This window comes from Drosophila subpulchrella, chromosome 3R (assembly GCF_014743375.2).
Source record: "Drosophila subpulchrella strain 33 F10 #4 breed RU33 chromosome 3R, RU_Dsub_v1.1 Primary Assembly, whole genome shotgun sequence".
Classification (NCBI taxonomy): domain Eukaryota; kingdom Metazoa; phylum Arthropoda; class Insecta; order Diptera; family Drosophilidae; genus Drosophila; species Drosophila subpulchrella.
In genome coordinates, this window is record NC_050609.1 from 19332980 (window position 1) to 19354463 (window position 21484).

Below are 21484 nucleotides of genomic sequence, written 5' to 3' on the forward strand. Positions count from 1 at the left end.
TCTACTCTAAAACAAAAAAAGGGAAAAGGAGGCTCAGTGGTCCAGCGATACACTTAATTTTGACAGATTACATCTCATTATGTACACCTCGCGGCGGTGTGTTGGCTAAAAACGAGTTTGAGAACGGAAAAAGCCGAGATTGATGGCTCGATAGTGGGTTTGCATAGTAATGCGCTCTGTTCCTCGGATCGATCTAAGTTATGGACACTGGAAATTAATTCCCATTCTCACCGCCGACGAGCAGGCGAAATTATTTGGCATCTAGCCGAGGAGATCGCAATAACACATTGTTTATTGCCAGGCGAATTGGAGTTCATTTATAAGGCAATTTAAAATCAATTTACGTGTTGCATGAGCCGTTAATTTATCAAGAGAGCAGGCGGTCGCTGGAAATTCTGTGGATTCAGTGGATTCGACGGATTCTTCGGACTGCTCTGGAGGAGGACCGGCCACCAGCGACCGCTAGACTTTTCAACAGTCCCATCATCATGGCCAATTAATTAAGAATCGAGCTGAGCTGCAGTGGGGCGTGCTGGCATTATGATTTTTTCATTGATACAAATATAGCTGGCCGACTGCCCCATCATCGCCCGAGTTTTATGGCCCCATCCGCGCTGCTAATAGGAACGTATTTATCAGATCTGTACGTGCCCAAGTCGGGGGTGGTGTTTGTTGTATCAAAACATATAATTTATTAGAAACAAATACAGACTACATAACACGTACGGCCCGGAAAGGGGAAGCTCCATCACCTGTCGGGGATTTGTGGACCAAGGGCATACAACACTTGCTTAAAATTCGGCTGAAAACAGCTTGAATATATTTATTGCAATACACAGGGTTTTCACATGATATAAGTGGCTAAAGCAAATTTAGTCAGGTGGCCGAATTTTAAGCAAGTGTCATCATACCTTCGGCAACTAAGGCTAATGAGGCAAGGGTGAGGATGCTCCAGGATCACAGAATGGCTCTCTCTCTGTCTGATATTCAAGGATCCTCAAAGGCAGTAGACCAGGGTCCAGAAAAGGGCATTGAAGACGATGAAGGACAGGGGAAAGACGAAGCGCATCTTTCGGTCGATCCACAGGGACACCTCCTTGGGCGTCATGGTGGCGAAGGTCTGGGCGGGCTTCTCCTTGGTGGAATCACCGGACGACGAAGTGGAGGTCCCATCTTGCTCGTCGAGACTGATGGCTGAATCCTCGCGACTGAGACTGCCTCCTATAATGATAGGGGTCTCTATGGTGATCACTGTGTTGTTGGGGCCACAGGACCTGTCCATGCTGGCGGTGCTCATGGTACTCATGGTGCTATCGGTCCTTCGATAACCATGTCGACGATGCTTCTTTAGATTCGGCACAAAAGTGGACTTGACAATGTACTTGGTGGTTCGCTTTTTCAGCTGCAGATCATTGTTCCTCCTCCAAATGGTGTTCACAAAGGCGAACTCCACTAGGCTGCCGAAAATAAAGATGGTGCAGACTAGGAACCACACCTCCGACATGGTCACATAGCTCACCTTCATCAGATCGTTCTCCTGGGATAGGGACAGAGTGATAAAGGACAGCAGAGTGGTGCAACCCAGGGTGGTTCTAGCCGGAGTTTGATCTGCTTGCAGCCAGAAGGACACCCACGAGATGGTCACTATCATGATCGAGGGTAAAAAGTAGTCAATCACGTAGTAGCCCACTTCTCGGGTCAGCAAGACAGTGAAGCTAATGATGCTGTAGTTGCCCTCCAGAGAACCGTGGGTCATGTAGGATCCATTGGAGACCCTGATGGATTCGTTGTACAGGGAACCAATCAGGTTGTACTCCGTCAGCTGAAGTTGTTTGTCGAAGGACACTGGGTTATTGGTCTCCCAGTGGAGTTGCACCAGCGTGGTGTTGTACATCCAACTTTCCAGGATCGTAGTGCACTTTTGCTCGTCGAACGGAAACTTCTGGAAGTTCATCCAGCAGTACAGGGTGGCCTGCAGCCTGGTGGAAGTCAAGACCGTGCCATTCGGATATATGGTGGTCAGCTCGTCCTTGGCGCTGGTGCCCAAAACGGTGGAGGCCTCTTCGTTGGTCAGGAATATATGGGGCACCCAGAGCAGCTTCTTCAGGTCCGTTTCCCCCATTATTGGCTGCCTCCGTTTGGGAAGGTAGCTAGAGAAGGCCAGTCGCGGATCCAAGTACCTCAACTGCAGCAGTCCCTGCACCAAGAACTGCAGATCACTCGAGTCCAGGTTCTTCATCACATATATGTAGAACCGGGCATAGATGTCCATGGGGACCTGTTCACCATCCTCGTTGTACACGACGGGTGGAACCATCCTGTCATAGCGACAACCTGCAGTTAAACGCGTCAGCAACTCCATTTGCGGCATGGATTCAGCATTCGCCAGCGAAGGACAATTGTTGACGGTCGATTGGGATAGGTTAATGGACACACTAAAGGCATCCGAAGTGTTCAAAGGGGACAGCACAACCGATCCATTGGCAGCTGAGGGAAATGAAAGATAAAAAATAAATACATAATGTTGTGAAATCAATATTTTGTTATCTTATTGGGAAAATTACATAAACGAATGTTTGACTGATATTATCTTTGAAAAACATCCTTTTTTGATGTCAGAAAAATATACATTTCAGAGGTCGAACTAATATTTGCAGAGGGCACGTGCATTTAAAATTGTTATTGCAATTTGATTGATACGTTTTTTGAGTGCAGATAATTTTTATTACTATTCACAATAATCTAGACTTACTAAAAATATATATTGTCTAATAGCGATAAGGCAATTAAAGTACACAAGTTGGAAAAGTATTTTTCCCGAATATCCTGGCGAAAAAATTTGTTTTCTAAAAATTTCTGCACATGAGTTAGTATTCAGTGTTCCCATAAAATGATTTCAGTGGATTACAAATTGTGAAATTAATTAAAAGCACCCTGGTGAGAAAACAAAATTTGTCACATGATTGTAAGCTGGGTAAAATCGATAAAGTTATGTAGTATTCTGATAAGATGGGCTTACATTTGAGTTCATATTTCAGTTGATAAAAATATCGTTTGGTGAAAAAAACAGTCACAAGACAGTTAAATTAACTTAAAAATAAGTAGGTAAGTAAGTAAAATTGTCCATTTTTATTAAAATGTTAATATTAAATTAAAAATTGCCGCATAGATTTTCTTTTAATATTTTATCCTTAATCCTTCCAAGCGCTAACTAACTTTTCTTATGTCCGGAAAATAAATGTTAGTGAAACTTAAAAAAAAGTAGAAGGAGGTCCTTTTGACGCACCCAAGTTCTGCTGAAGGTCGCCCAAGAGCACTCCGGACGCACTTGATAATCCCAAGCAGCTGATGATGAGTACGAAAATTCCAAGAATATCCATTCTCCGGTTAGTCATGTTTTGCAACTTTCAGAATCACGGGACTCGATTAGTATTTTTGCAGGAGTGCGACGATTCGCGATGAATTTCTATTTTCTTTTTCGCGCGCTGCGGTTTCACGGCCATCCGCTGGGCCCTTTCTCGATCAACTATTTAACTTTTTGGCACCAGGCTGGTGCAAACGCTTGTCCAGTTCGCCAGAAGCGGAATATCGGATGTGGGTTCGTTTGGGTTCGGGTCTTCGTGGAGCAGCGCTTCGTTCTACGTAATATCTATTACTAACTTATTTATTTTAATTGCGAGCGGCTTTTAATTCTTCGCCACTCATGACAGCTTGTTCGGACCAATTATTGTTGGGTGGCTCCCGGGTGCCGGCCTTATCGCCACTGGCCAAAATCGTCTGTAAGTGGCCGGCTTTTGCCCCACCTGCCGTGTAATGCCGTTAATTGCGCTTATCATTCCGGCGGAGAGAGCGAGCCAAAAATGTTTGCTCATGTCTCCGGACTTTTGATTAAGTGGTCGGTGCGAAAACGCCAGCGACTTGTCGGCAAACGGTTCTTATTTTTATACACCCCGAGATATAGAGATATACGCTGTCGCACTTCAGTTAAGCGAACCGATCGCATAATTGATGATGACCCATTGTCAGCAGCGGTTCGCTGGCCGTTTATTTTTGGCCCAGGTATTTCTGCAGTTTGGCTAGATCTGATTTGATTAGTCGGGGTTATCCAACGGATGTTGACGGGTACTTTTGGGTCTAGAAAATTCTGGTTGGTAACGGGTCTTTAGTGCCAGTCGACTACCCCACTAACTTCAAGCAATTAATAGAACAGTTTGGTAATTATGATTCTAGTATAGGGCTTACACTTTAAAGTAGTAATAATAATTTAATCTTATTAGTTCTATGGAATGTCCAGAATAGTAAATAAATAAATAAATAATACTCTTATGCAAATATTCTGAATATGATGGTATCATGATTCTGAACCAAAATAAACATCGAGAAGTTCTTCAGTAAGCACTGTACAGTGCATCTTTGGCCATTCAAATCCAATGCAGGGCGTAGTTTTCCAGCCCCTCATCAGCTCTTCACTTTAATGAACCGTTTGCCCACTTTTACCAAGAACAAGACCGAAGACCCAAGACTGCCTCCCGCTGTTTGCTTCATGAGGCCCATAAAAATTTATGACTTCGAAACAGAGACGCAGAAACAAAACTACGCCGGAGTGCATTACGCATGGCTGCGACTCCCGAGGCATCCACACCTCACTCCAGTTCCAGTTCCAACTCCAGCCCCAACTCCGTTTCCAGATCCATTCGGTCGTTAATGCAGTCGGATAATTCCTGACTCACGAGGAGGCACGTGGCACGTGCATCAGGCCCATAACATCGTAGATAGTTGGAAAATCGCAGCAGATTGGACTCTTTAGCCGGTAAATGGATGGCTATATCAAGTGTTTACCCCTCCATTTAACGGGCGAAAATTTAATTTATAACATTTGCTATTCAATCAAGCAGCACTCTTACACACTCCTACTGTTTGTAAATGATATTAGAATATCACGCAATAATATTACTATCATATTATGAACAGGGTTTTCGGCATAGATTTAAGTTTATAACCCCAAAATTTCACCCATTGAACCATCTAATAATGTAAACAATATATATGATTGAGCAATAAAGATTGGTTTTTATGGCAGCTGATGTCTTTTCTAATCAGAACATATTTTTTAGAATTTATTTATTTATTTTCTGGATTGCAGATAGCCCAGTAAACTGTAACGACACCCATAAAACATATAACTTACTGCACTGCTGATAGTGAGGGTATTCCACCAATCGCTCCAACAGCAATCTCGGCACTAACAAGGCAAATTAAAAATGTTTACAATCTAATTTTCACAACACTCGGCAGTGATTTTGACTGAAAGTGGGCGTGAAAGTGGCGCTGATTAGATAGAGCCCAACTCAATGGATGTCCAGTGTTTATGACTCTCGGGGGAAAGCAGGTGGTGGGGCAAACAGCAGTAGCCGGCGACTTGAAATCAATTAAAATCACTCACTCAGGCCATATAAATGCAGAAAATCCGTTCAACTATTTAATCACCTTTCCCGTGTTCTCTCAAACCCGCGATTTTGCCGAATAGCACTCCCTTCTTTCATATTTCATTTTAGTGTGGGCCATGCTTTTTGTTTTGTTTGAACAAAGTCCCTGCTGGCGCATTAATTTAAGCCGCCTGGAACATAAAAGCTGCTCGCAAAACTAAGCCGATTTAAGAGCACATTTGAATTCAAATGCCGCACGGCCAAATAAAAACTAAACGGATCCCTTTTCCCTTTTCTCGCTCTGGAAACACTCCGGTTCTGAATCTGAACCGAACCAAAAGCGAGTTTAAATGGCACAAAAACTGTCTGCAAAGTTTGCGTCTGAAGTTTTTAGTTTCGGCAATGCAAAAATTATAATCCTTTAAATGGCAATCGAGCGTTTCTGAACAGCCGGAAGATTAAGCCCTAGGAGTGCTCTCTAATTATGTTTGTATACCTGTAATCGAGGGCAGATAAATGAGGCTATAAATGGTTGGGTAGGTTTATCTTATAACCAAGGTAGGGCTTTTTTGCTGTTAAGAATATTTTTCTTATAAGGTATCTAATATCTCATAAGTATGTACATAAAATCGTATATCTTTTCATTTACTTAAAAAAAACATATAATTATTTTTAATGTTCATACTCGAATTTGAGGATCTTTGTACAGCCATGAGAGGTTGATTGATTGTTGACATTCTATTATCATTTCGTGTTTATTTAATTGAAAAATCAAAAATATCGAATCGATTCCACGTATTCAATGGCTTTCGCAGAACGATTCACTCCGTATTGCATTCGTGCTTCCAGGTATCACACCTTATCGCGCCCTTTGTTTTATTGCATCCAATCTTCGTCGAGAAGCCCCATATAAAGAGGTGAGTAAAAGTCGTCGCCTCTGTAATTGCGGGATATGTCGGCGTGGGCGGTGGCCCTGGAGGGGGCGTGGCTGACCGCCAGAGCAATTAAGGCTGGCCAGACTTTCCGCAGACGCTTGGCCAGGTTGACATCACTGGACAATGGGACATAAATCACACGAGTCGCCGACTCACAAGGACATTTGGTCGGGTCCTCGGATCTTGAAAAAAAGGGGGTATGAGGTTGAGTTTGAGTTTGTGTCATGCTTTCGGTCCCCGGGCTTTTTACTACTGTTTCAGCTGGTGATTTCCCCTTTTATTTTATTTTACTTTATTATTCCTGCAGATTCTCGCTGCCTTTATCGGTTTTTGTATGTTGGCTGCGGATGCTGGCAGCGCTATTTTCCGCTTTTCCGCTTTTCCTTTTCGATTTTGGCTTTTGCCTCTTTGTTTCTGCTGGTGCTCCATTATTGTTTCCTTTGATTTATTTTCGGTTTCAAGTGATTTCCGCCAGCACTCAACACTTTATGGTTGTTTTCGCCTGGTTTTTTTGCTGCTTCTGTGTTTCCCATTTTTTTGGGCGCTTTTCTTGTTGCATTTCAAGCAAAACGCTCAGTGCAAACATTTGTCATTTGCGGGTTTGCGTTGGTTTTCCATTGGACGCCGGGGTCTCTGGGGTTTTCCTCGTGGTTTCCCTTTGCACTTTTGCCCGGCTTTTGATTTTGATTTGCGGTGCTTAATCGTTGGCAAGCGTCTGCGGACTTTGTGTTTTTAAATGCAGATCTTGTTCTTATTCTGTTTCTGTCCGGGCCATAAATTTGTTTGGCTCTGCTTGAATTTTTTGTTGGTAGCCAGCACACGTAATTGAAAGCAGCAGGGCGGCATTTCGGCTGCTGCTGGCCATTTCAGTGAGCCAGTTTGCATTTTTGGGGCCAATTCGCAATGCCCAATTCCCCATGGTTCAATGGCATCGCCTCGCCTGCACTGAGGCCATTGATTAGGGTTCTTTCTTCCAGAACCTCTCGGCTGGTGGCTTACCAAAAGGCTAAAATCCAAGAGATGCCTTCGGGCCGCATCGCTGCCTTGTAATCTGTCAAAATTGGTTGCGTTTCTGCTAAGCGGAAGTTCGTACAAAAAATGTGCCACACTAAACTGGTTATTTAATGTTGCACGGAAAGAAAGAGATCATAAAAGGTGATGGAAGAGTTGAGGATTGAAATTTTAAATAACTATCTCGTACAACTTTTAAAGAAAGTTAAAGCTTGTCTTTATTTATTTTTTACTAAGGCCAGATATTTGTATTTAGCTTATCTCTCATCTCATAGTATTTTTATTATTTTCTCTGAGTGCACACTTTGTTACCCAGCTCCCAGTTCAATGTCCTCGGTGGGCGTGTCGATTGACTTTGAAACCGCCAGCTTCTTCTTCGCTGTATTTTTTCGCCCTGAGAATATGCATTTGATGTCTGCAATGATCGAATAACTGGCACTTGAATGAAGCCAGCAGTAAGTCAGTCACACAATCACTCACCACTCACTCGTCCCCTGAAACTGAAAGTTTTAAGCCCGGCCTGGCATAAATTATGACTTTAATTCCCACTCCCAGGCCAACTTTCACGCCGAGTCAACGGCACTGTATCTGCAAGTCTGTCAAACCAGCCAGCTGTAATTGATCACGATGTGACAAATATTTATGCATGAAAATAGAGCCCCAGTATCTCCTAAGCTGCACAAATAAACACGAAGAGCAGCAAATTCGTATTAAGCGATCAATAATCGTGGTAAATACGGCAATGTGACGCCAGGGGCGATAAGGCCTAGGAAATATAAACGCACAATCCGCCAGAGACTGGGAAAGGAAACTGAAACTGAGGCCAAAGACTGGTTTTTGGGCCTGGCTCGTTGCAGATAAACAATAGAAGAGCTTAGTCTTAGAGGAAGGGTCAAATGCCGGGGGCTGCACCGAGGAGAAGCCAGGAAAACCGCAGAGAAGGAGGATGTGCCTTCGCCAGTGCCCCTGCCCAATGATGATGATGATGAGCATAGCAAATACAAATTATGGCTGAAAAGCGCTACGTAAATACTGCAATCATTTTAATAGACCAAAAACGGCGGCGCATAAACCATAAACCAAACGCCACAGAGCCACAAAGAGGAGGCATCTCTGTATCTGGACCTGGGGACCTGAACCTTTGAACAAAACTGGACAGCCGAAACAATTTCTATGGGAAGTTGGAGTCGAAGGCGTTCTGCGATGTTGCAATGTTGCAACAAGCTGGCACGCGAGCAGCAGAAATGATGCGGTTTCCTCGATTTTCTCGGTTTCCTGGGCACTTGCCCAAGTTTAGCAGGGAAATTAGCGTAGATAAATATTTCTGGGGAAATTCCACAGCCGATGACCACTGATCGATAGGCAGGGGGTGTGTATTTTGTGGATTTCTGCGTTTCTGCTCGAAGAATGCGAATTCCGATGTGTCTCGGTCACTTGCGGTTTGCAAATTACAGGCGGCGGAGGGAGTGTTCCTTTTTCCCCGGATCGCCTGGGCTTCTTTGCCCGGATCATTGGCGTTCTATGGGGTGATTTGTGCCTGATAGACAGCTACAAGCGCACTTAATGCCCGCGAGATGAGAGGCGGAGTGGGAATGTATCTTTAGCTATCACTCGGCGTGCAAGATACAAAGCAGATGCTGACTAACCCCAGTCGTAGTACTGGAGCCCCCTTCCCCTGCAGTCTAGAGTATCTGTATCTCCTCCCCCCCAAAAAGAACTCATCCAAATCCAACTGCCGCCCCTGTCAATTCCATGGCATTTATTTTCGTAGTCTTAGCCGGCCGAACTTCTCTCCGGCACTCCAATGTATCTTTCTCTGGAGTGGTTTTCCCCCAGCGTTGTGCTCTCAGTGTGCGCATGCGCTCTCCAACTCTACACACCTCTTGCAGTTTGTTTTGCTCCACTCATTCGTAACATGTCCAGTGCTAAATGAAAATTCAACTTGTACTAAAATAAGGTAGAAATACTGAATATGAAAAGTAGATTAACTAATAATGTTTTGAAGACCTAATAAGCCTTAACCAAAAAATGGTGACCATTTTACCTAATCTTTACTTATTTTTGAGCTACTAAAAAGATATTGGGTAATAAGACAGCCTTAAAATATCAGATTTGGTTACTTAAATGTTAATTTACTACTTTGTCTGCGATAAATAAATCAACCCTGAGACCATAATATAATGCTCTTTGCGAAACTTAGTCTATAGTGCCTAATACCCTTTATCAAAAACCAAAAGTTAAGGGCACTATTGTTAATACAAAGCTTAAACCATTCTTAATGTCCAACTTTGAACCCACGTGCTGATTGAATCTCTCTCTCTTCAGCCGGCAAACGAAACTCTCCAAAGTTGGCGCCAAATGTGCCGACTACTCCACTCCGAAGTGGCAACACCATCCACACTCGCGGTCCACCCCAATGGAACAGGTTCCACCCGGGGGCTCAGCCAGGCGGCTCCAAGTCGATTTTCGAGCAGTTGCTGTTGGACCGTCGCACGTATCGCACGCTGCAGCGGAAACACTGGATTCTGGTTCGGATCGGGGTTCGCTATAGTATAGGTTGGGTTTCGGATTTCGGATTTCGGCACTCGTCGTTTGTATCGGTCGGTTTGGTCCGCTTGATCGGTTGGTTGGCCAACTGCAAGCTCAGCGGTTTTGCGTTTTTCGTTTTTCGGGGCCCTGCATTCGGCAGTTGTGATTGATGGACTGCAGTCGCTCCGCCAGCTCTGACCTCTAACCTCTAACCTCTGACCCCCCAGACAATCGAATTCAGTGACTTAAAGAGGTCTCTTTTTATGAGGGTCCGGGTCCCGTTGACCGATTCTAAAAAAGGACACCCATCAACGCAAGAATATATCAAATAAAAGACGTTCAATTTCGCCTTTATTCTTGTGCCCGGTTTTTCGGATTTCGCCATTCGCATTTCGCATTTCTCGAGCTTGTCGACGTCGTGTGCGCGGTCTTCATAAATTATACAAGAGCGCATTTTGCGAACGACTTGCAAATAAATAAGCATTTACGCTTTTATTATTGCCCGGCGTGTGTGTTGTTTGTGAGTGTGTTTTTTGGAGCAGGAGCCGGAGTTCTGCGGAAATCGCTCCCATGTGGCGCAAACCGGGGGAATAAAATAAAACCGAACCGAGGGTTCCCACTTAAAATATCATTTTTGCATACAATCAACATCTAGCCGTAAAAGTGTGTTCGTCCCTATAAATATTTCGGGATCCGCTCTGATTTGTGTGTGCTGATAAGCCAGTGATTGCAAGGCATAAAACCCAGGCCCCCATAAAAGATATCTCAAGCAGGTAAGCAAGGGTAACGCCTATAACTCATAATACCACGCACATTGAACCCAAGCCGAACCCAAGTGCATTGACATCTCGTCGGCATTATTATGCAAATGTGTAAATAGCGAAATGAGCAGCGTGTGCCTGCATCCTGATGCGTCCTCATCATTATTAGCATTGTTGGCTTCATTATTATCCTCAGTGCCGTCGTTGTCGTCTTTGTCCAGCTGTCAGCCTTTCCAGCCCCAACGATCTGCATAATTAGAGCACAGCGAGCTGGGTGTCTCTAACTGGCTCTAATGAATAAATAAGTGCCACTAATAGTTTTCGCACTTCCTGTTCTCGGCCATCAAATTGCACGCGTACCCGGCTGCAGGAATTGAATCATCTGCAACATCTGCAGCAGCAACATGGCAGCAACAGCCTCCATGTTGACAATATTTAATTATGAAGCTGCAATGCCGATAACCTAACTGTCTGACTCTTTTTTCTATTTTCTCCACAACTTGCTGGAGTTCTGTGGGCTGGCTGCACTGTTCTATTACCATGTGAAATGACGTAATGATGACGTTCATACAAATTTTATTTCAATGTTAATATAAAAAAAATGAATATATCCCCAAACTAATAAGCAAACGTCGTTTTGCTACAAAATAAAATAGTAACTAATGCCCATTGACAAAGTCCTTTCTTAGAATACCCCTACAAATTATTCCCTAACATCGGTTTTTAAGTTTAGTCGCTGAATTCAAGACAATAATATAAATTTCTTTTTGGTAACGTGTGAATGAATTCATTATTATTTCATACATCATTTACTAAACTATTTTTCTTAGTGTGGATCAGTCAATTCCCGCAATTGTGGTTCTTGCAACAGCAACTTTAACTGCTGATGTTGCTGCTGAGTTGCTGTTCGCTGTGTTGTCATTGTCAACGTCATCATCGTTGCTCTTTTCGCTGCTCTTTCCCACACAAATCGGCATAAAAATGTTTTCATTTTGCGCATTTACTTTTTTCCATCTTTTGAGCAGAGCAAAGCAAGATACTTTCTATGGAAATCCTAGCAGTTGCCATGGCAAATGCTCTCGCAATTATTTCGGGAAATATTTTTATTGCCAACATTTTTCCGAAGCTGTAAAATTTTTTTTTTATTTCGGGCACATTTACTTTATTAGCTTAGGATATGGCTGGAAATTTGATTTGATATCGGACTATATGCAGCTTTGTCGCACATATTATGCGAATATTTTTATTTGCACCTCGGCGGCAAAAACATTTCCTGTCCAACAATGTTGTGCAGCGGATGCCCCATCATAGTTCCCCCAGATAAACATCAGCCAGACAACCAGAACACTCGAATGACTTGCGCAAATAACCAAAGTGGGGAAAAAAGTGAGCACAAAAATAAATAGAATTTTTCAAAGAACTTTCCTCTGACTTCCTCATTTGCTTATCAGTGCCGGGGGAATTCGAAATCAGAGTGGGGATGGTGGGGCAGATGCCTCCGCCTGATTTCACTCACGCAGACTCATCAACTTTTAATTAGTTGTAATTTGTAAATTCAACGTCAAACACCGACCACGCAGTCAGTCAGAAGATGTCGCCGCCTTTGAAGCTGCCGCGAATGCGGATGATGATGTTGGCCCCGACTGACAGATTGCTGATAAAGGCCTTCCCATTTCCCCATCTACCCATTTACCCATCCAAAAGCCCCTGGTTAACCCTTTCAGCGCCTCTAATCGCGGTCTTCCTCCAACCGAAAGCTGCAAAACACCCATCCATCAGCGATGAACGGCAGCTGTCAGCGGGTTCCTCCGGTTAAAAAGGATTGGCCATCGAAATTTGACAAAACTGTTTCGGTTATAAATGACTCTTTGATGGTCATAAACGGTGCCTAAAACGACGAATTGATTGGGGCATTGAAAATTAAAGGGGAGCCACTCATTTCGGGTGTCACATTAAGCGGGAAGACAAGACACTTTAAAGGTTTGCTACCCACTTCTCATATCACTAATCACTGGCCAGGGTCGTAAATCCACTCGACTGATTCCCATCTTCGGCAATAAAATAATGCTCCACCAAATTACTTCAGGTTTTGGTATCCGCTTTTTTAATTAGTGACATTATAAATGTGAATGTGGGTCTATAGGGGGCATACTGTACATACATATAAATGGGGGCTGTACTAAAAACAAAACTTTACGAGCTAATTTTATGGCTCTTGCAAATTTATAGACTTTTGGCTCATGTGACACAAAACTAACAACGGAGCACAGCCAGCAGCAACTTTCCTAACAACCTCTATAAATCCCCTAGCTCCCAGTCGAGGCACTTAATTAATTTCTGTAAAAACTTTAAGAACAAAGGGCTGTTCACGTTGCCGTTGCAGTTGTTGTTGCTCAGTTTGGATCCTATAGCCTAGTTGTAGCACGTTAATTTCCAATTTGAGGCGAAAAGAAAATAGGAAAAAAGTGAACAAGTAATGTCATACATAGGAGTATACCAGTATAGCAGCTATGGCAGCAGCAAAATCAAAGCCCAAAGAAACAACGACGACGACAACTTCGACGGCGGACAACACAACAGTAGAACTAACTGCAAATTTGCAGCAGCGCAGAAGAACCAACAACTACCGAGCTCTGAAACGCAGCAGAAAAGCTTGCACCAGTTTCCCAACTGCAACTCGGGGTTGGCGTTGTTGTAGTGGGGAACAGTTACCTGGGCGCTAAACAAAAAAGACAAAAAACTAGAAACGGGGGAAAACAAAAAGGAAACCGGGGGGAAAAACTGCGCACAGTAACCAAGTGAACCGGGCTGAGAAGAGATGAGAAGTTTAAGCTGTACACTTGAGGAAAAAACTGGGAAACTAGATCGGGAAACTAGAATGCAAGGAAAGTTTTGTATAGGCTGGCAGAGTGGATAAAGGTTGCAATGATGCCAAACACTCAATCGAAGAAAACGATGGCAATGATGCCAAGTGCATCAAGCATAAACAATGCTGCCAATTAATTTAAAAAGCTACGAAACCTTTGAATGTATGATAAAAACCAAAGTATCAGTTGATCCTTCGGTTTGTTAGATTTGAAGAGAGCTGCTTCTCAGCTGCACAAATCTTTTCGGCAGACTTTTTCCCCTGTGCACTTTTAGCCTGATGCTGGCGCGGCGGGGAAAGGCTTTAGAAAGTAGCCAAAGGAGGTGGAAGAGATAGATGGCAGCCATCCCAAGCCCGCAGCCAAACCCGTTGGCAGCTCGGCTCACTTCTCAGCCTTGCGTGATGCAATTGCCAGCGCCGGAGCGCCAAAAGATTGAAAGCAAACGACAGCCACGTAACTAGAACACTTGACTGCTTGGTGCTGCTGCGGATGACGATGGCGATGCCTCTGCTGCAACAATTTCCAATTAAAGCAGTTGCTGCTGGAGTCGCAGTTGCTTTGGGAGCTGGGAGCTGGGATCTGGGATCTGGAACTGGGATCTCAGAGCGGCGAGCTGGGAGTTGCAGTTCGCTTATGTGTCGCTTGCGCAATCATCATACGACGGCCACTTCTGACAGCTCCAACTGCTCCGGCTTCTATTTGATTTTCTATTGCCGTGGCGAGCTGCGCTGCGGCGAGTTTCTTGCGACAGGAAGCCATCCGTAATGGGCCTTAAAATACACATTTTATGCCCAGCTAACCATCCCCAATTAGAGCTTTGGGCTAATTGCAGTGACGCATAGTTGCGCATTACCGCGACAGCTCCCCCCGCCGAGGTCCAACTCGAAATCCATCCATCGTCCAGAAATTGGACGCTCCCAGTGGACAAGTCGGAAGCTAACGGCAGCGCGATTCGGAGCTAATTGATCATTAGGTCTATTTCCGCCGTGAGATGGCAGCGACTTCAAAGTTGTGAGTTTCTTACCCTTGACTGGTTTGTTTCTGTTTTTCCTATACACTACATAAGTAAGTCATAAAGTGGCTACTTTTATGACAACCGAGCGCATGTTGCACGCAATCACCTGGACAGGCCAAAATTCCGGCTTGGATTTCAGCTGGGTTGGGCCCTCTCTATAAGGTAGATTTCCTTGCATCGACGTCCACGGGGGCAATCGTTTTTTATGGCTGCTCTCTGGCTAGAACCCAACAAAAACGGGTGGCCATAAAAGAAAATATGTGCTGCATGTAAGAGAAAAAGACCAGGGAATTGGGTGAAATCGATTTGTATGCGGTATGTAGTTCTTTATTACAGTTGCGGCCGATGAAGACTTTTGTAAAAGTCAGCGGAGGAGAAAAAAGTCGGTGTGGGTGGGGAAAATGCGATTTGTTTTCCAAGAGATCGGGGGAGCAGGGGGATAATGCGTGGTGACTAGACAAAGGCCATAACTATCCGGGGAGAACCTATCCCCACTAACTGCCCACCAAGGCATCGGAATCTCGGTTGACTGATAGATAGATTTCCCGCCAGTCACTGACCCACTGCCCACATGCAAATGAGTTCGGGCAGGGGTATCTCATGGATAGTGCGTGTGTAGCTGGGCATCATGGGGATGGTATAGTTCGGTTTGGAGATGGAAAACTGGGTCGGGGGATCGGGATCTGCAGCCATATATATGTATGTGCATGGTGCGTTGGCGTTGAGTGAAGTCTGAAGTCTTCGCCTGGCCTTTCCGTTTTTGGGAAAATACGAGCAAATCGAGAGGAGCCCATTCCCCCATTCCTGCTCTGTTGTTTCTGGCTGAATCTTTTGTTTACTTCTCGGTTATTTTTTGCCGCCGAACACATTTGGTTTTTGTTCCACGAAAGATGCTGCCTGGAAACCGAGAAAACCAAGAAACCCAGAGAAAAGCTGGAAAAAGAACAGAACAAGCGATCTTAATTTACGTTAGCTCGTTAGCTGGAACTACCGTTAGAGGCTCAAGTGCAGAAAACTGCACCAAAGTCGGTTGTGTTTGTGGCCAAAATGCCGATACCTTTTTTGGGCATTCTACCAACGCCTCCAATGCCCCATTGTGTCTGGTTTTCTGCGGTTGGAGGGCGCGTGAAAAGGCCAGTATCTCGGCCTGGTAATCAACAGTTTGTGGTCAACAAATACGAGTAAACGCGAAAAAAATAAAGAAAAATAGAAAGAAGTAATGCTATTGGTTTCGCATGCTTTATTGCCAATTGGAAAGTTGGCTAGAGTGCCAGAAAGCCATTGAAGCCGCTCGGGAGATTGGTGTTAGAATGTTTTACGGGCCATTGTCTGGACCTGGAGAGCCGGCCGTAATTGGAAGAGCCCGTTGTCTCTATGCAGTTCGCTGCTCTATGCAAAGTCATAAAGCGGCTGAAGAAGCGGTTAGGTAATAAATTGTGAGCGGCGGGCCGGCAGGTTGGGGAAAATTGATTTAATAACTGCACATCATTAAAGTGTCTTAATTGCATTCTTCCGCGAACTTCAGAGCTCGCAATCGTACTCTCGTACTCCCGGCCATTGATCAAACGGCTTTGGGAATCCATCAAATGCCGCTTGAATGCCAATGCCATAATTTTCCCAGCCAGTTCTTCTTTTTTCCTACCTCTTTCTCCAACCAGTCTCCAACCAGTCAGGTGCCGCTGAGTCAAGTCAATCAATTAGGCATTTCAACACATGTTGTTTACAGTTCTAATTCTGGCAGCGTTTCATTTAAATGCCATCGTGTCTGCAGCAGAAATGCATCCCCAGATGATCGGAGGCGGAGCAAACTATTTTAAGCACGCCGCTCGCTAACGATTTCCTGTTAAATTATGCTTCTGCGGCATTAAAGGGAAGATAAACTCTAGTTAGAGCAATATAGTTTAGCGAAAGAAAGGGAATCGGAAACCGCAGAGAGGTCGTAAAGCAGAATGGTCGAAAATCAAGTCTCAAATAGCCCCAAGTCACGCTTCATCTTGGGTAATATACTAATGATTGTGTTTAGAAAAAAGGCTAATAGTCAACTTGAGAGATGTTTTCCGCTGCTAAATCGACCCCTTAACCCATAAATATCTCTCTGGCCAAAAAGAAGTCGACGGCTAATCAATAAGTTCTCAGCTACTCAAAAGTTCATTAGCTGGCTGGATTTTTGGACCCGCTTGGAGAAGAGTAGAAAATTCCCAGAACACCTGGACTTGCCACTTTCGCTGGGGGCGAAATTAAAAGTGTAAAGAACCTCTAATTTGGGCAGGAAAACCGGCGGAACGTGTCTCGAATGCAGTTGAAAAATCAATTAGCAGCCCGGTGATTAACGATGGGCCTCATCCCGGGGGTTTGGCCATCGCAAACAGACATTGACAGCTCACATCAAATGGAGTCTCTCGGCTCTCGGTTCTGGCCAACTCAGTTCGCTTAGGCCAGAGCAAGTTTCCAGTTATCTGCTAGACAGATTTGATTTATTCAACCGCCCACCCACGAGCAGCAGTTCCACGGCAGCCACAGCAGCAGTTCGAGCTCCAAAGTTTATAAATGTTTTACGAGCGGTATAAATTTAAATTAGCAAGCACTAGTCTTTAAAATAAACAAGGGAGTGAGCAGAGCTAGAAGTTGAAGGTAGAATACGCTTTGAAGCTTGGTCAGAAATTTCGGGAATTTGGTTAGGTAAGATACAATTTCGTGTAAATTTAAATGTTCAATTTATCAAGTTGGGAATTAAAAAGAATATTCTATCCGCTTTAAAATAGTTTGTGAACTGATCTAGGAAATTCCTAATACTCCTCTCAGGCCATTTGAATAAATGATTAATTCCTTTTTAAATAAATCCGTTTCATTAGTTATAATTAACTAGGGACTTCCAATCCGATATCATTAGGTAATGCTGTGCATGTTTTGGCATTTAAAGTCTAGCTTTATAGCCTTAAGGCAGCGATTATTCAATAATTGTTATTGGTTTTTTATATTTGCAATTTCCATTTGGTCGATAAAAGTCGAGGACGCGAACCGTTTGGTCTGTCAGTCATGGTTAAGAGTCTGGATTGTAAAAGTTCTCAATGATCGGCGATCAATTCCTAATGAATATAAATTGCACCATCGTTTGCAGCCAAACACGAAAATTTCATTTGGCCGAGGATTTATGATGACGCATTAAGCGAATGCTTTCGGCGGAGACTGTGAGGAATTCGGAGGAGAAAGAGGTTTAGAGTTCTCGGTACTGGCTATCTGCGATTGACCCGTATTTCTGGTTACGCTCGTGCCGACAGAAGGTTGACCTTGACTCGCAAAGATCTGGGGTCAAAGGTCAGCCGTTAGATTTCGCGCAATAAAAAATTTCTCTTCTCACTTTTCGCCCGGTCTTCTGCTTTCTGGCCTTTTTGCGCAACTCAGCTTCGCTTCTTTTTTTGCTCTAAAAATTGCCGGGCATGACTCAAAAACAGAAGAAATCCGAAAATAATCCCAACGAAATAAATTGCAAAATCTTTCGCAGAGCCAAAGGAAAAGTGCGGCATTTTTTTATGATTCTGTTTGTTTGCCTTTTGCCTCAGATATCTGGGTGTAATTTTATAGTTAGCTGTGTCTTGTGGAACGTGATGCTATTTTCTTTCGCCGCGGCTATTCTCGTTTTTATTGTCCAGCGAGGAGAAAGAGAAGGGAACTAAAAGAAATCATAAATTTGCAGAAGCCAAGAGTCTGAATATTTAATAAAGTCGATGGGAATCGAGGCAGGAGGTCGAAAACAAAAATAAAAATGGTTTCCAATGAACGGCAATTACTTTCCTGTGCAGGCTCTTTAAAAATGTATGTCAATTGGTCAATTTCCGCCCCTCGCCGGCGAGTGTGGGCCAATTAAATGTCATTTACCTTATGGGGTGACCATATAGTCCCCCACCCCTATGTCCGGACTCCAGCTCCATTAGCCATTCGCAAAGCAAAGCCTATTTAAATATTTATAATACAAGCTGTCCCAGTCTGTGGTTCCCTCTTAGCCCATCGCTCATTTGGCCAAATTGCACTGTGGGGCATTTTAATTAGGCAAATGGCCTAATCGCTTGCCTTCATAAATGCAGACATGCACAAAATTAGCGAAACTATATCGCAATGTCCGCCGGCGATTGACAGTTCAATCAACTCGGGGTTGCAAATTGCCAATGCATTTGCAATAGAAAATCAAATATTACGTATACGCCCCGCCCCGCGCCAAAAGCAACGGCTACGACCCATTGTTGTGTCAGCGATAACCAAAAAAAGGCAAACAAACATGATGACGACGGCGGCGACAGCGACTCCAACACCTTTGGAGTGGCAATTTGTTGGCGCTGTTTGTTGGGACTGGGATTGGGATTGGGATTGGGATGGGGACTGTGAGGAAGTGGAGCCGCGGCGGCAAACTGCTCCGGTTTGGCGACAAGCATACTGGAACGAGTGCTTTTGGCTTGGCAAACAAGCCCGAGGTATCGATACCCTAACCCGAGGTTTTCGATTCTATTCGGGGACTTCAAAGGTAACCGAACAGCTTGGGGGTCTTTGTTGCATTACAATGTGATTGATTGTCACTTAGTTTCGATTTATTTTACTAAACACTAATTAAACAAATGCTTGCTAGACTTATTGGCGGGCTCTACAGACAGTTTCCGAGTCATTCACTTCCAACGAATTTAAATATTATCAGTGAGCTTACTACTCAAGGGGATAGATACTGGGCATTGACATCCACCTTACATTAGCTTGTAATACTTTGGATTTTATTATTTGTGGTTCATTTACAAACACTTTTTGTTATCATTTTAAAAGGATATTATTATCATTACATTAACACTTATTTATTTAATGTGTCAGTAAACCAATATTAATTTTTTTTTGGTTAACAAATATACTATTTGTATAAGGTACTTCTAAAATAATATTTATTTTTCTACATTAACAGAAAATTCATTTTAAACGCTTGTGGTCCCAGCTTCATTCCCCAAAAGGGTATTTTTATTTCGACATACCTTTAGTATTATGGCTACTGCCTGGTCCGGACTTAAACCCGTTGTGGCCTAAAGTCTATGACTCAAGCAATCAATTGCCAGCGGCAACAACAATGCAGTCCACACTTGAGTGGAAAATCAGGCGTCGAGTATCTCAAGAATGACTTAACGGCAGGGAAACTTTAGCAGTAGCAGTGGGAAAAGCGAGGAAAGGCCACAATGAGAGCTGCTAATAGCTGGCAGCTTTTGAATGGAGATTGCGATTGCGTGAATGCCTTTTAGACTTTCAGACGTGTGGCACTGCAGTTCCGGCCAACTTGAGCCCAAGTCGGGGATACGATTACAAGTCGTGCTTCAAATGTGTCAAATGCATCGATGGAAATATCAGTAATTTGAATCGCTTGCAAAATTTCCATTCGCATTGCGCAAAAATGGCAACGGCAAAAGTTGCGCACACAAACAATTATTTGGAAATTGCAGTTGTTGCTGTTGCTGTTGCCAAGTTGGCCATAAATTGTAACAACTGTCGTTTGCATATAAGTATCGAAGTACCGAAGTATCTGAGCCATGAAGCACATGGATACATGGATGGAAATGCAAATGGTCAGAGAACTAGAGCAGATTGTGGGACACAAATGCCAATTTTCTTTGCCTTTATGGAGTGCTCGAGCGATGATGAAATGGACAGCCTTCAAATCACTGGATCCAAATTATTCTGAAATTTAGCATATCCCAGTTTCTTTGTCTTTACCTTAGCTACACATTCAATTTGCCAAAATTTATAATAAACAAGTCTTGTTTTGTTCTTCGGCAGCCGGAGGGCCAATACACTCAATTAATTATTCATTAAACACATCCTGTCATGGTCTCCATTAACTGGCAACTCTTTTCAAAAACAGACCCATTCCCAGTCACAAATCAAACATATCCATCGACCGTTCGCCCCTTTAATTAGACACAGAAAATAAATTGAATTAACAGCGTGAGCGTAGAAAGAAGCGAGCCACATAATTGCTACCATGGCCAGAAAATGTTTAATTTGTTTATTTTTTGCTTTCTCGACCCGCTGTGTCCGTACCGCAATTTATTAGCAAGCCGAGGGAAACAAAGAAAAAATTGATTGATCTACCAACTGGGCAGGGTTCAATCAAAATGTGTAATGAACGAGCCGGAAAAAAAAGCAGGGGAAAAAAAGTTAAACACACAAATTCTCGCCGAAGTCGGGGTTTCGGGGAGGGGATTTTGGTTCAGTTCGGTTTGGTTTGGTTTGGTTTTTGGTTTTCATTACGCCACCGCCGCTCGTAGCGGGCTCTCGTTTTAATGATACAATTTAAAATCAACGCAGACTCATGATTTTGCATATTTCGAGCATTAAACTCGCCTCGTCTGCTGGGGAGAGCATAATTCAGGCATGGTTACCGCAGTTTCCCCAGATTCCCCAGTTTCCCAGTAACAACAATCAATGCCCGACGCCCGCTGTGATTTGACCAAAAAGTAAGAAAAATAGAAAAAGTACTGACGGACCGGGTCTCTAGCTGCCAAAGCCATCAAATAAATAACCGCGGGACCCGCAGTGAAAGAATGGCAGGCCAGAATGGGTGTGTCCTACCAACCGCCCCTTTTCCCTGTTCTTCTGGCTGGAAAAAAGTGGCGAAGGAAAACCGGAGGAAAAACATTTTGCCTAAATGGCAAGGCATTACTTTTAATTAAAAGCAACGCCGAGCAGTCCACGAAAATTGAACTTGAACTCCATGACCATGTTTAGTGCTGGCAGTGGTAGTGCTGCAAGTCGGGGTCCATGGACACATGATTACCCCTAAGCCGACGTCCCAGAACGCTTCACAGTTGCGACTTTAATCAGTTGGCCACGGCAGCAAACTCGGCTGACATTTGATGTTAATTTGCACTGAGCGAGACATCGAGCATACGCAGCGTTGTCTGTCGGTCGGTCGGTC

General features: G+C 43.8%; 2 protein-coding genes across 8 annotated transcripts in view; one reads left to right on the forward strand and one right to left on the reverse strand.

The window, feature by feature from the left end:
* Nucleotides 1-762: 762 nt before the first annotated feature.
* LOC119557369 (pH-sensitive chloride channel 2) lies at nucleotides 763-3585 on the reverse strand. Its single transcript, XM_037870114.1, has 2 exons — nucleotides 3287-3585; nucleotides 763-2487 (listed from the first exon to the last, which is right to left on the reverse strand). The coding sequence occupies exons 1-2, from the start codon at nucleotides 3393-3395 to the stop codon at nucleotides 998-1000; spliced, it is 1599 nt and encodes a 532-aa protein (XP_037726042.1). The 5' UTR covers nucleotides 3396-3585; the 3' UTR covers nucleotides 763-997.
* A 6278-nt stretch (nucleotides 3586-9863) lies between these two features.
* The window catches only part of LOC119546368 (band 4.1-like protein 4), a 58670-nt gene continuing 47049 nt past the window's right edge, over nucleotides 9864-21484 (forward strand). For all 7 annotated transcript variants that reach the window (XM_037852617.1, XM_037852626.1, XM_037852635.1 and 4 more), the window contains exon 1: nucleotides 9864-10674. The gene's annotated coding sequence lies outside the window, so the exon portion shown is untranslated. The remainder of the gene's footprint in view (nucleotides 10675-21484) is intronic.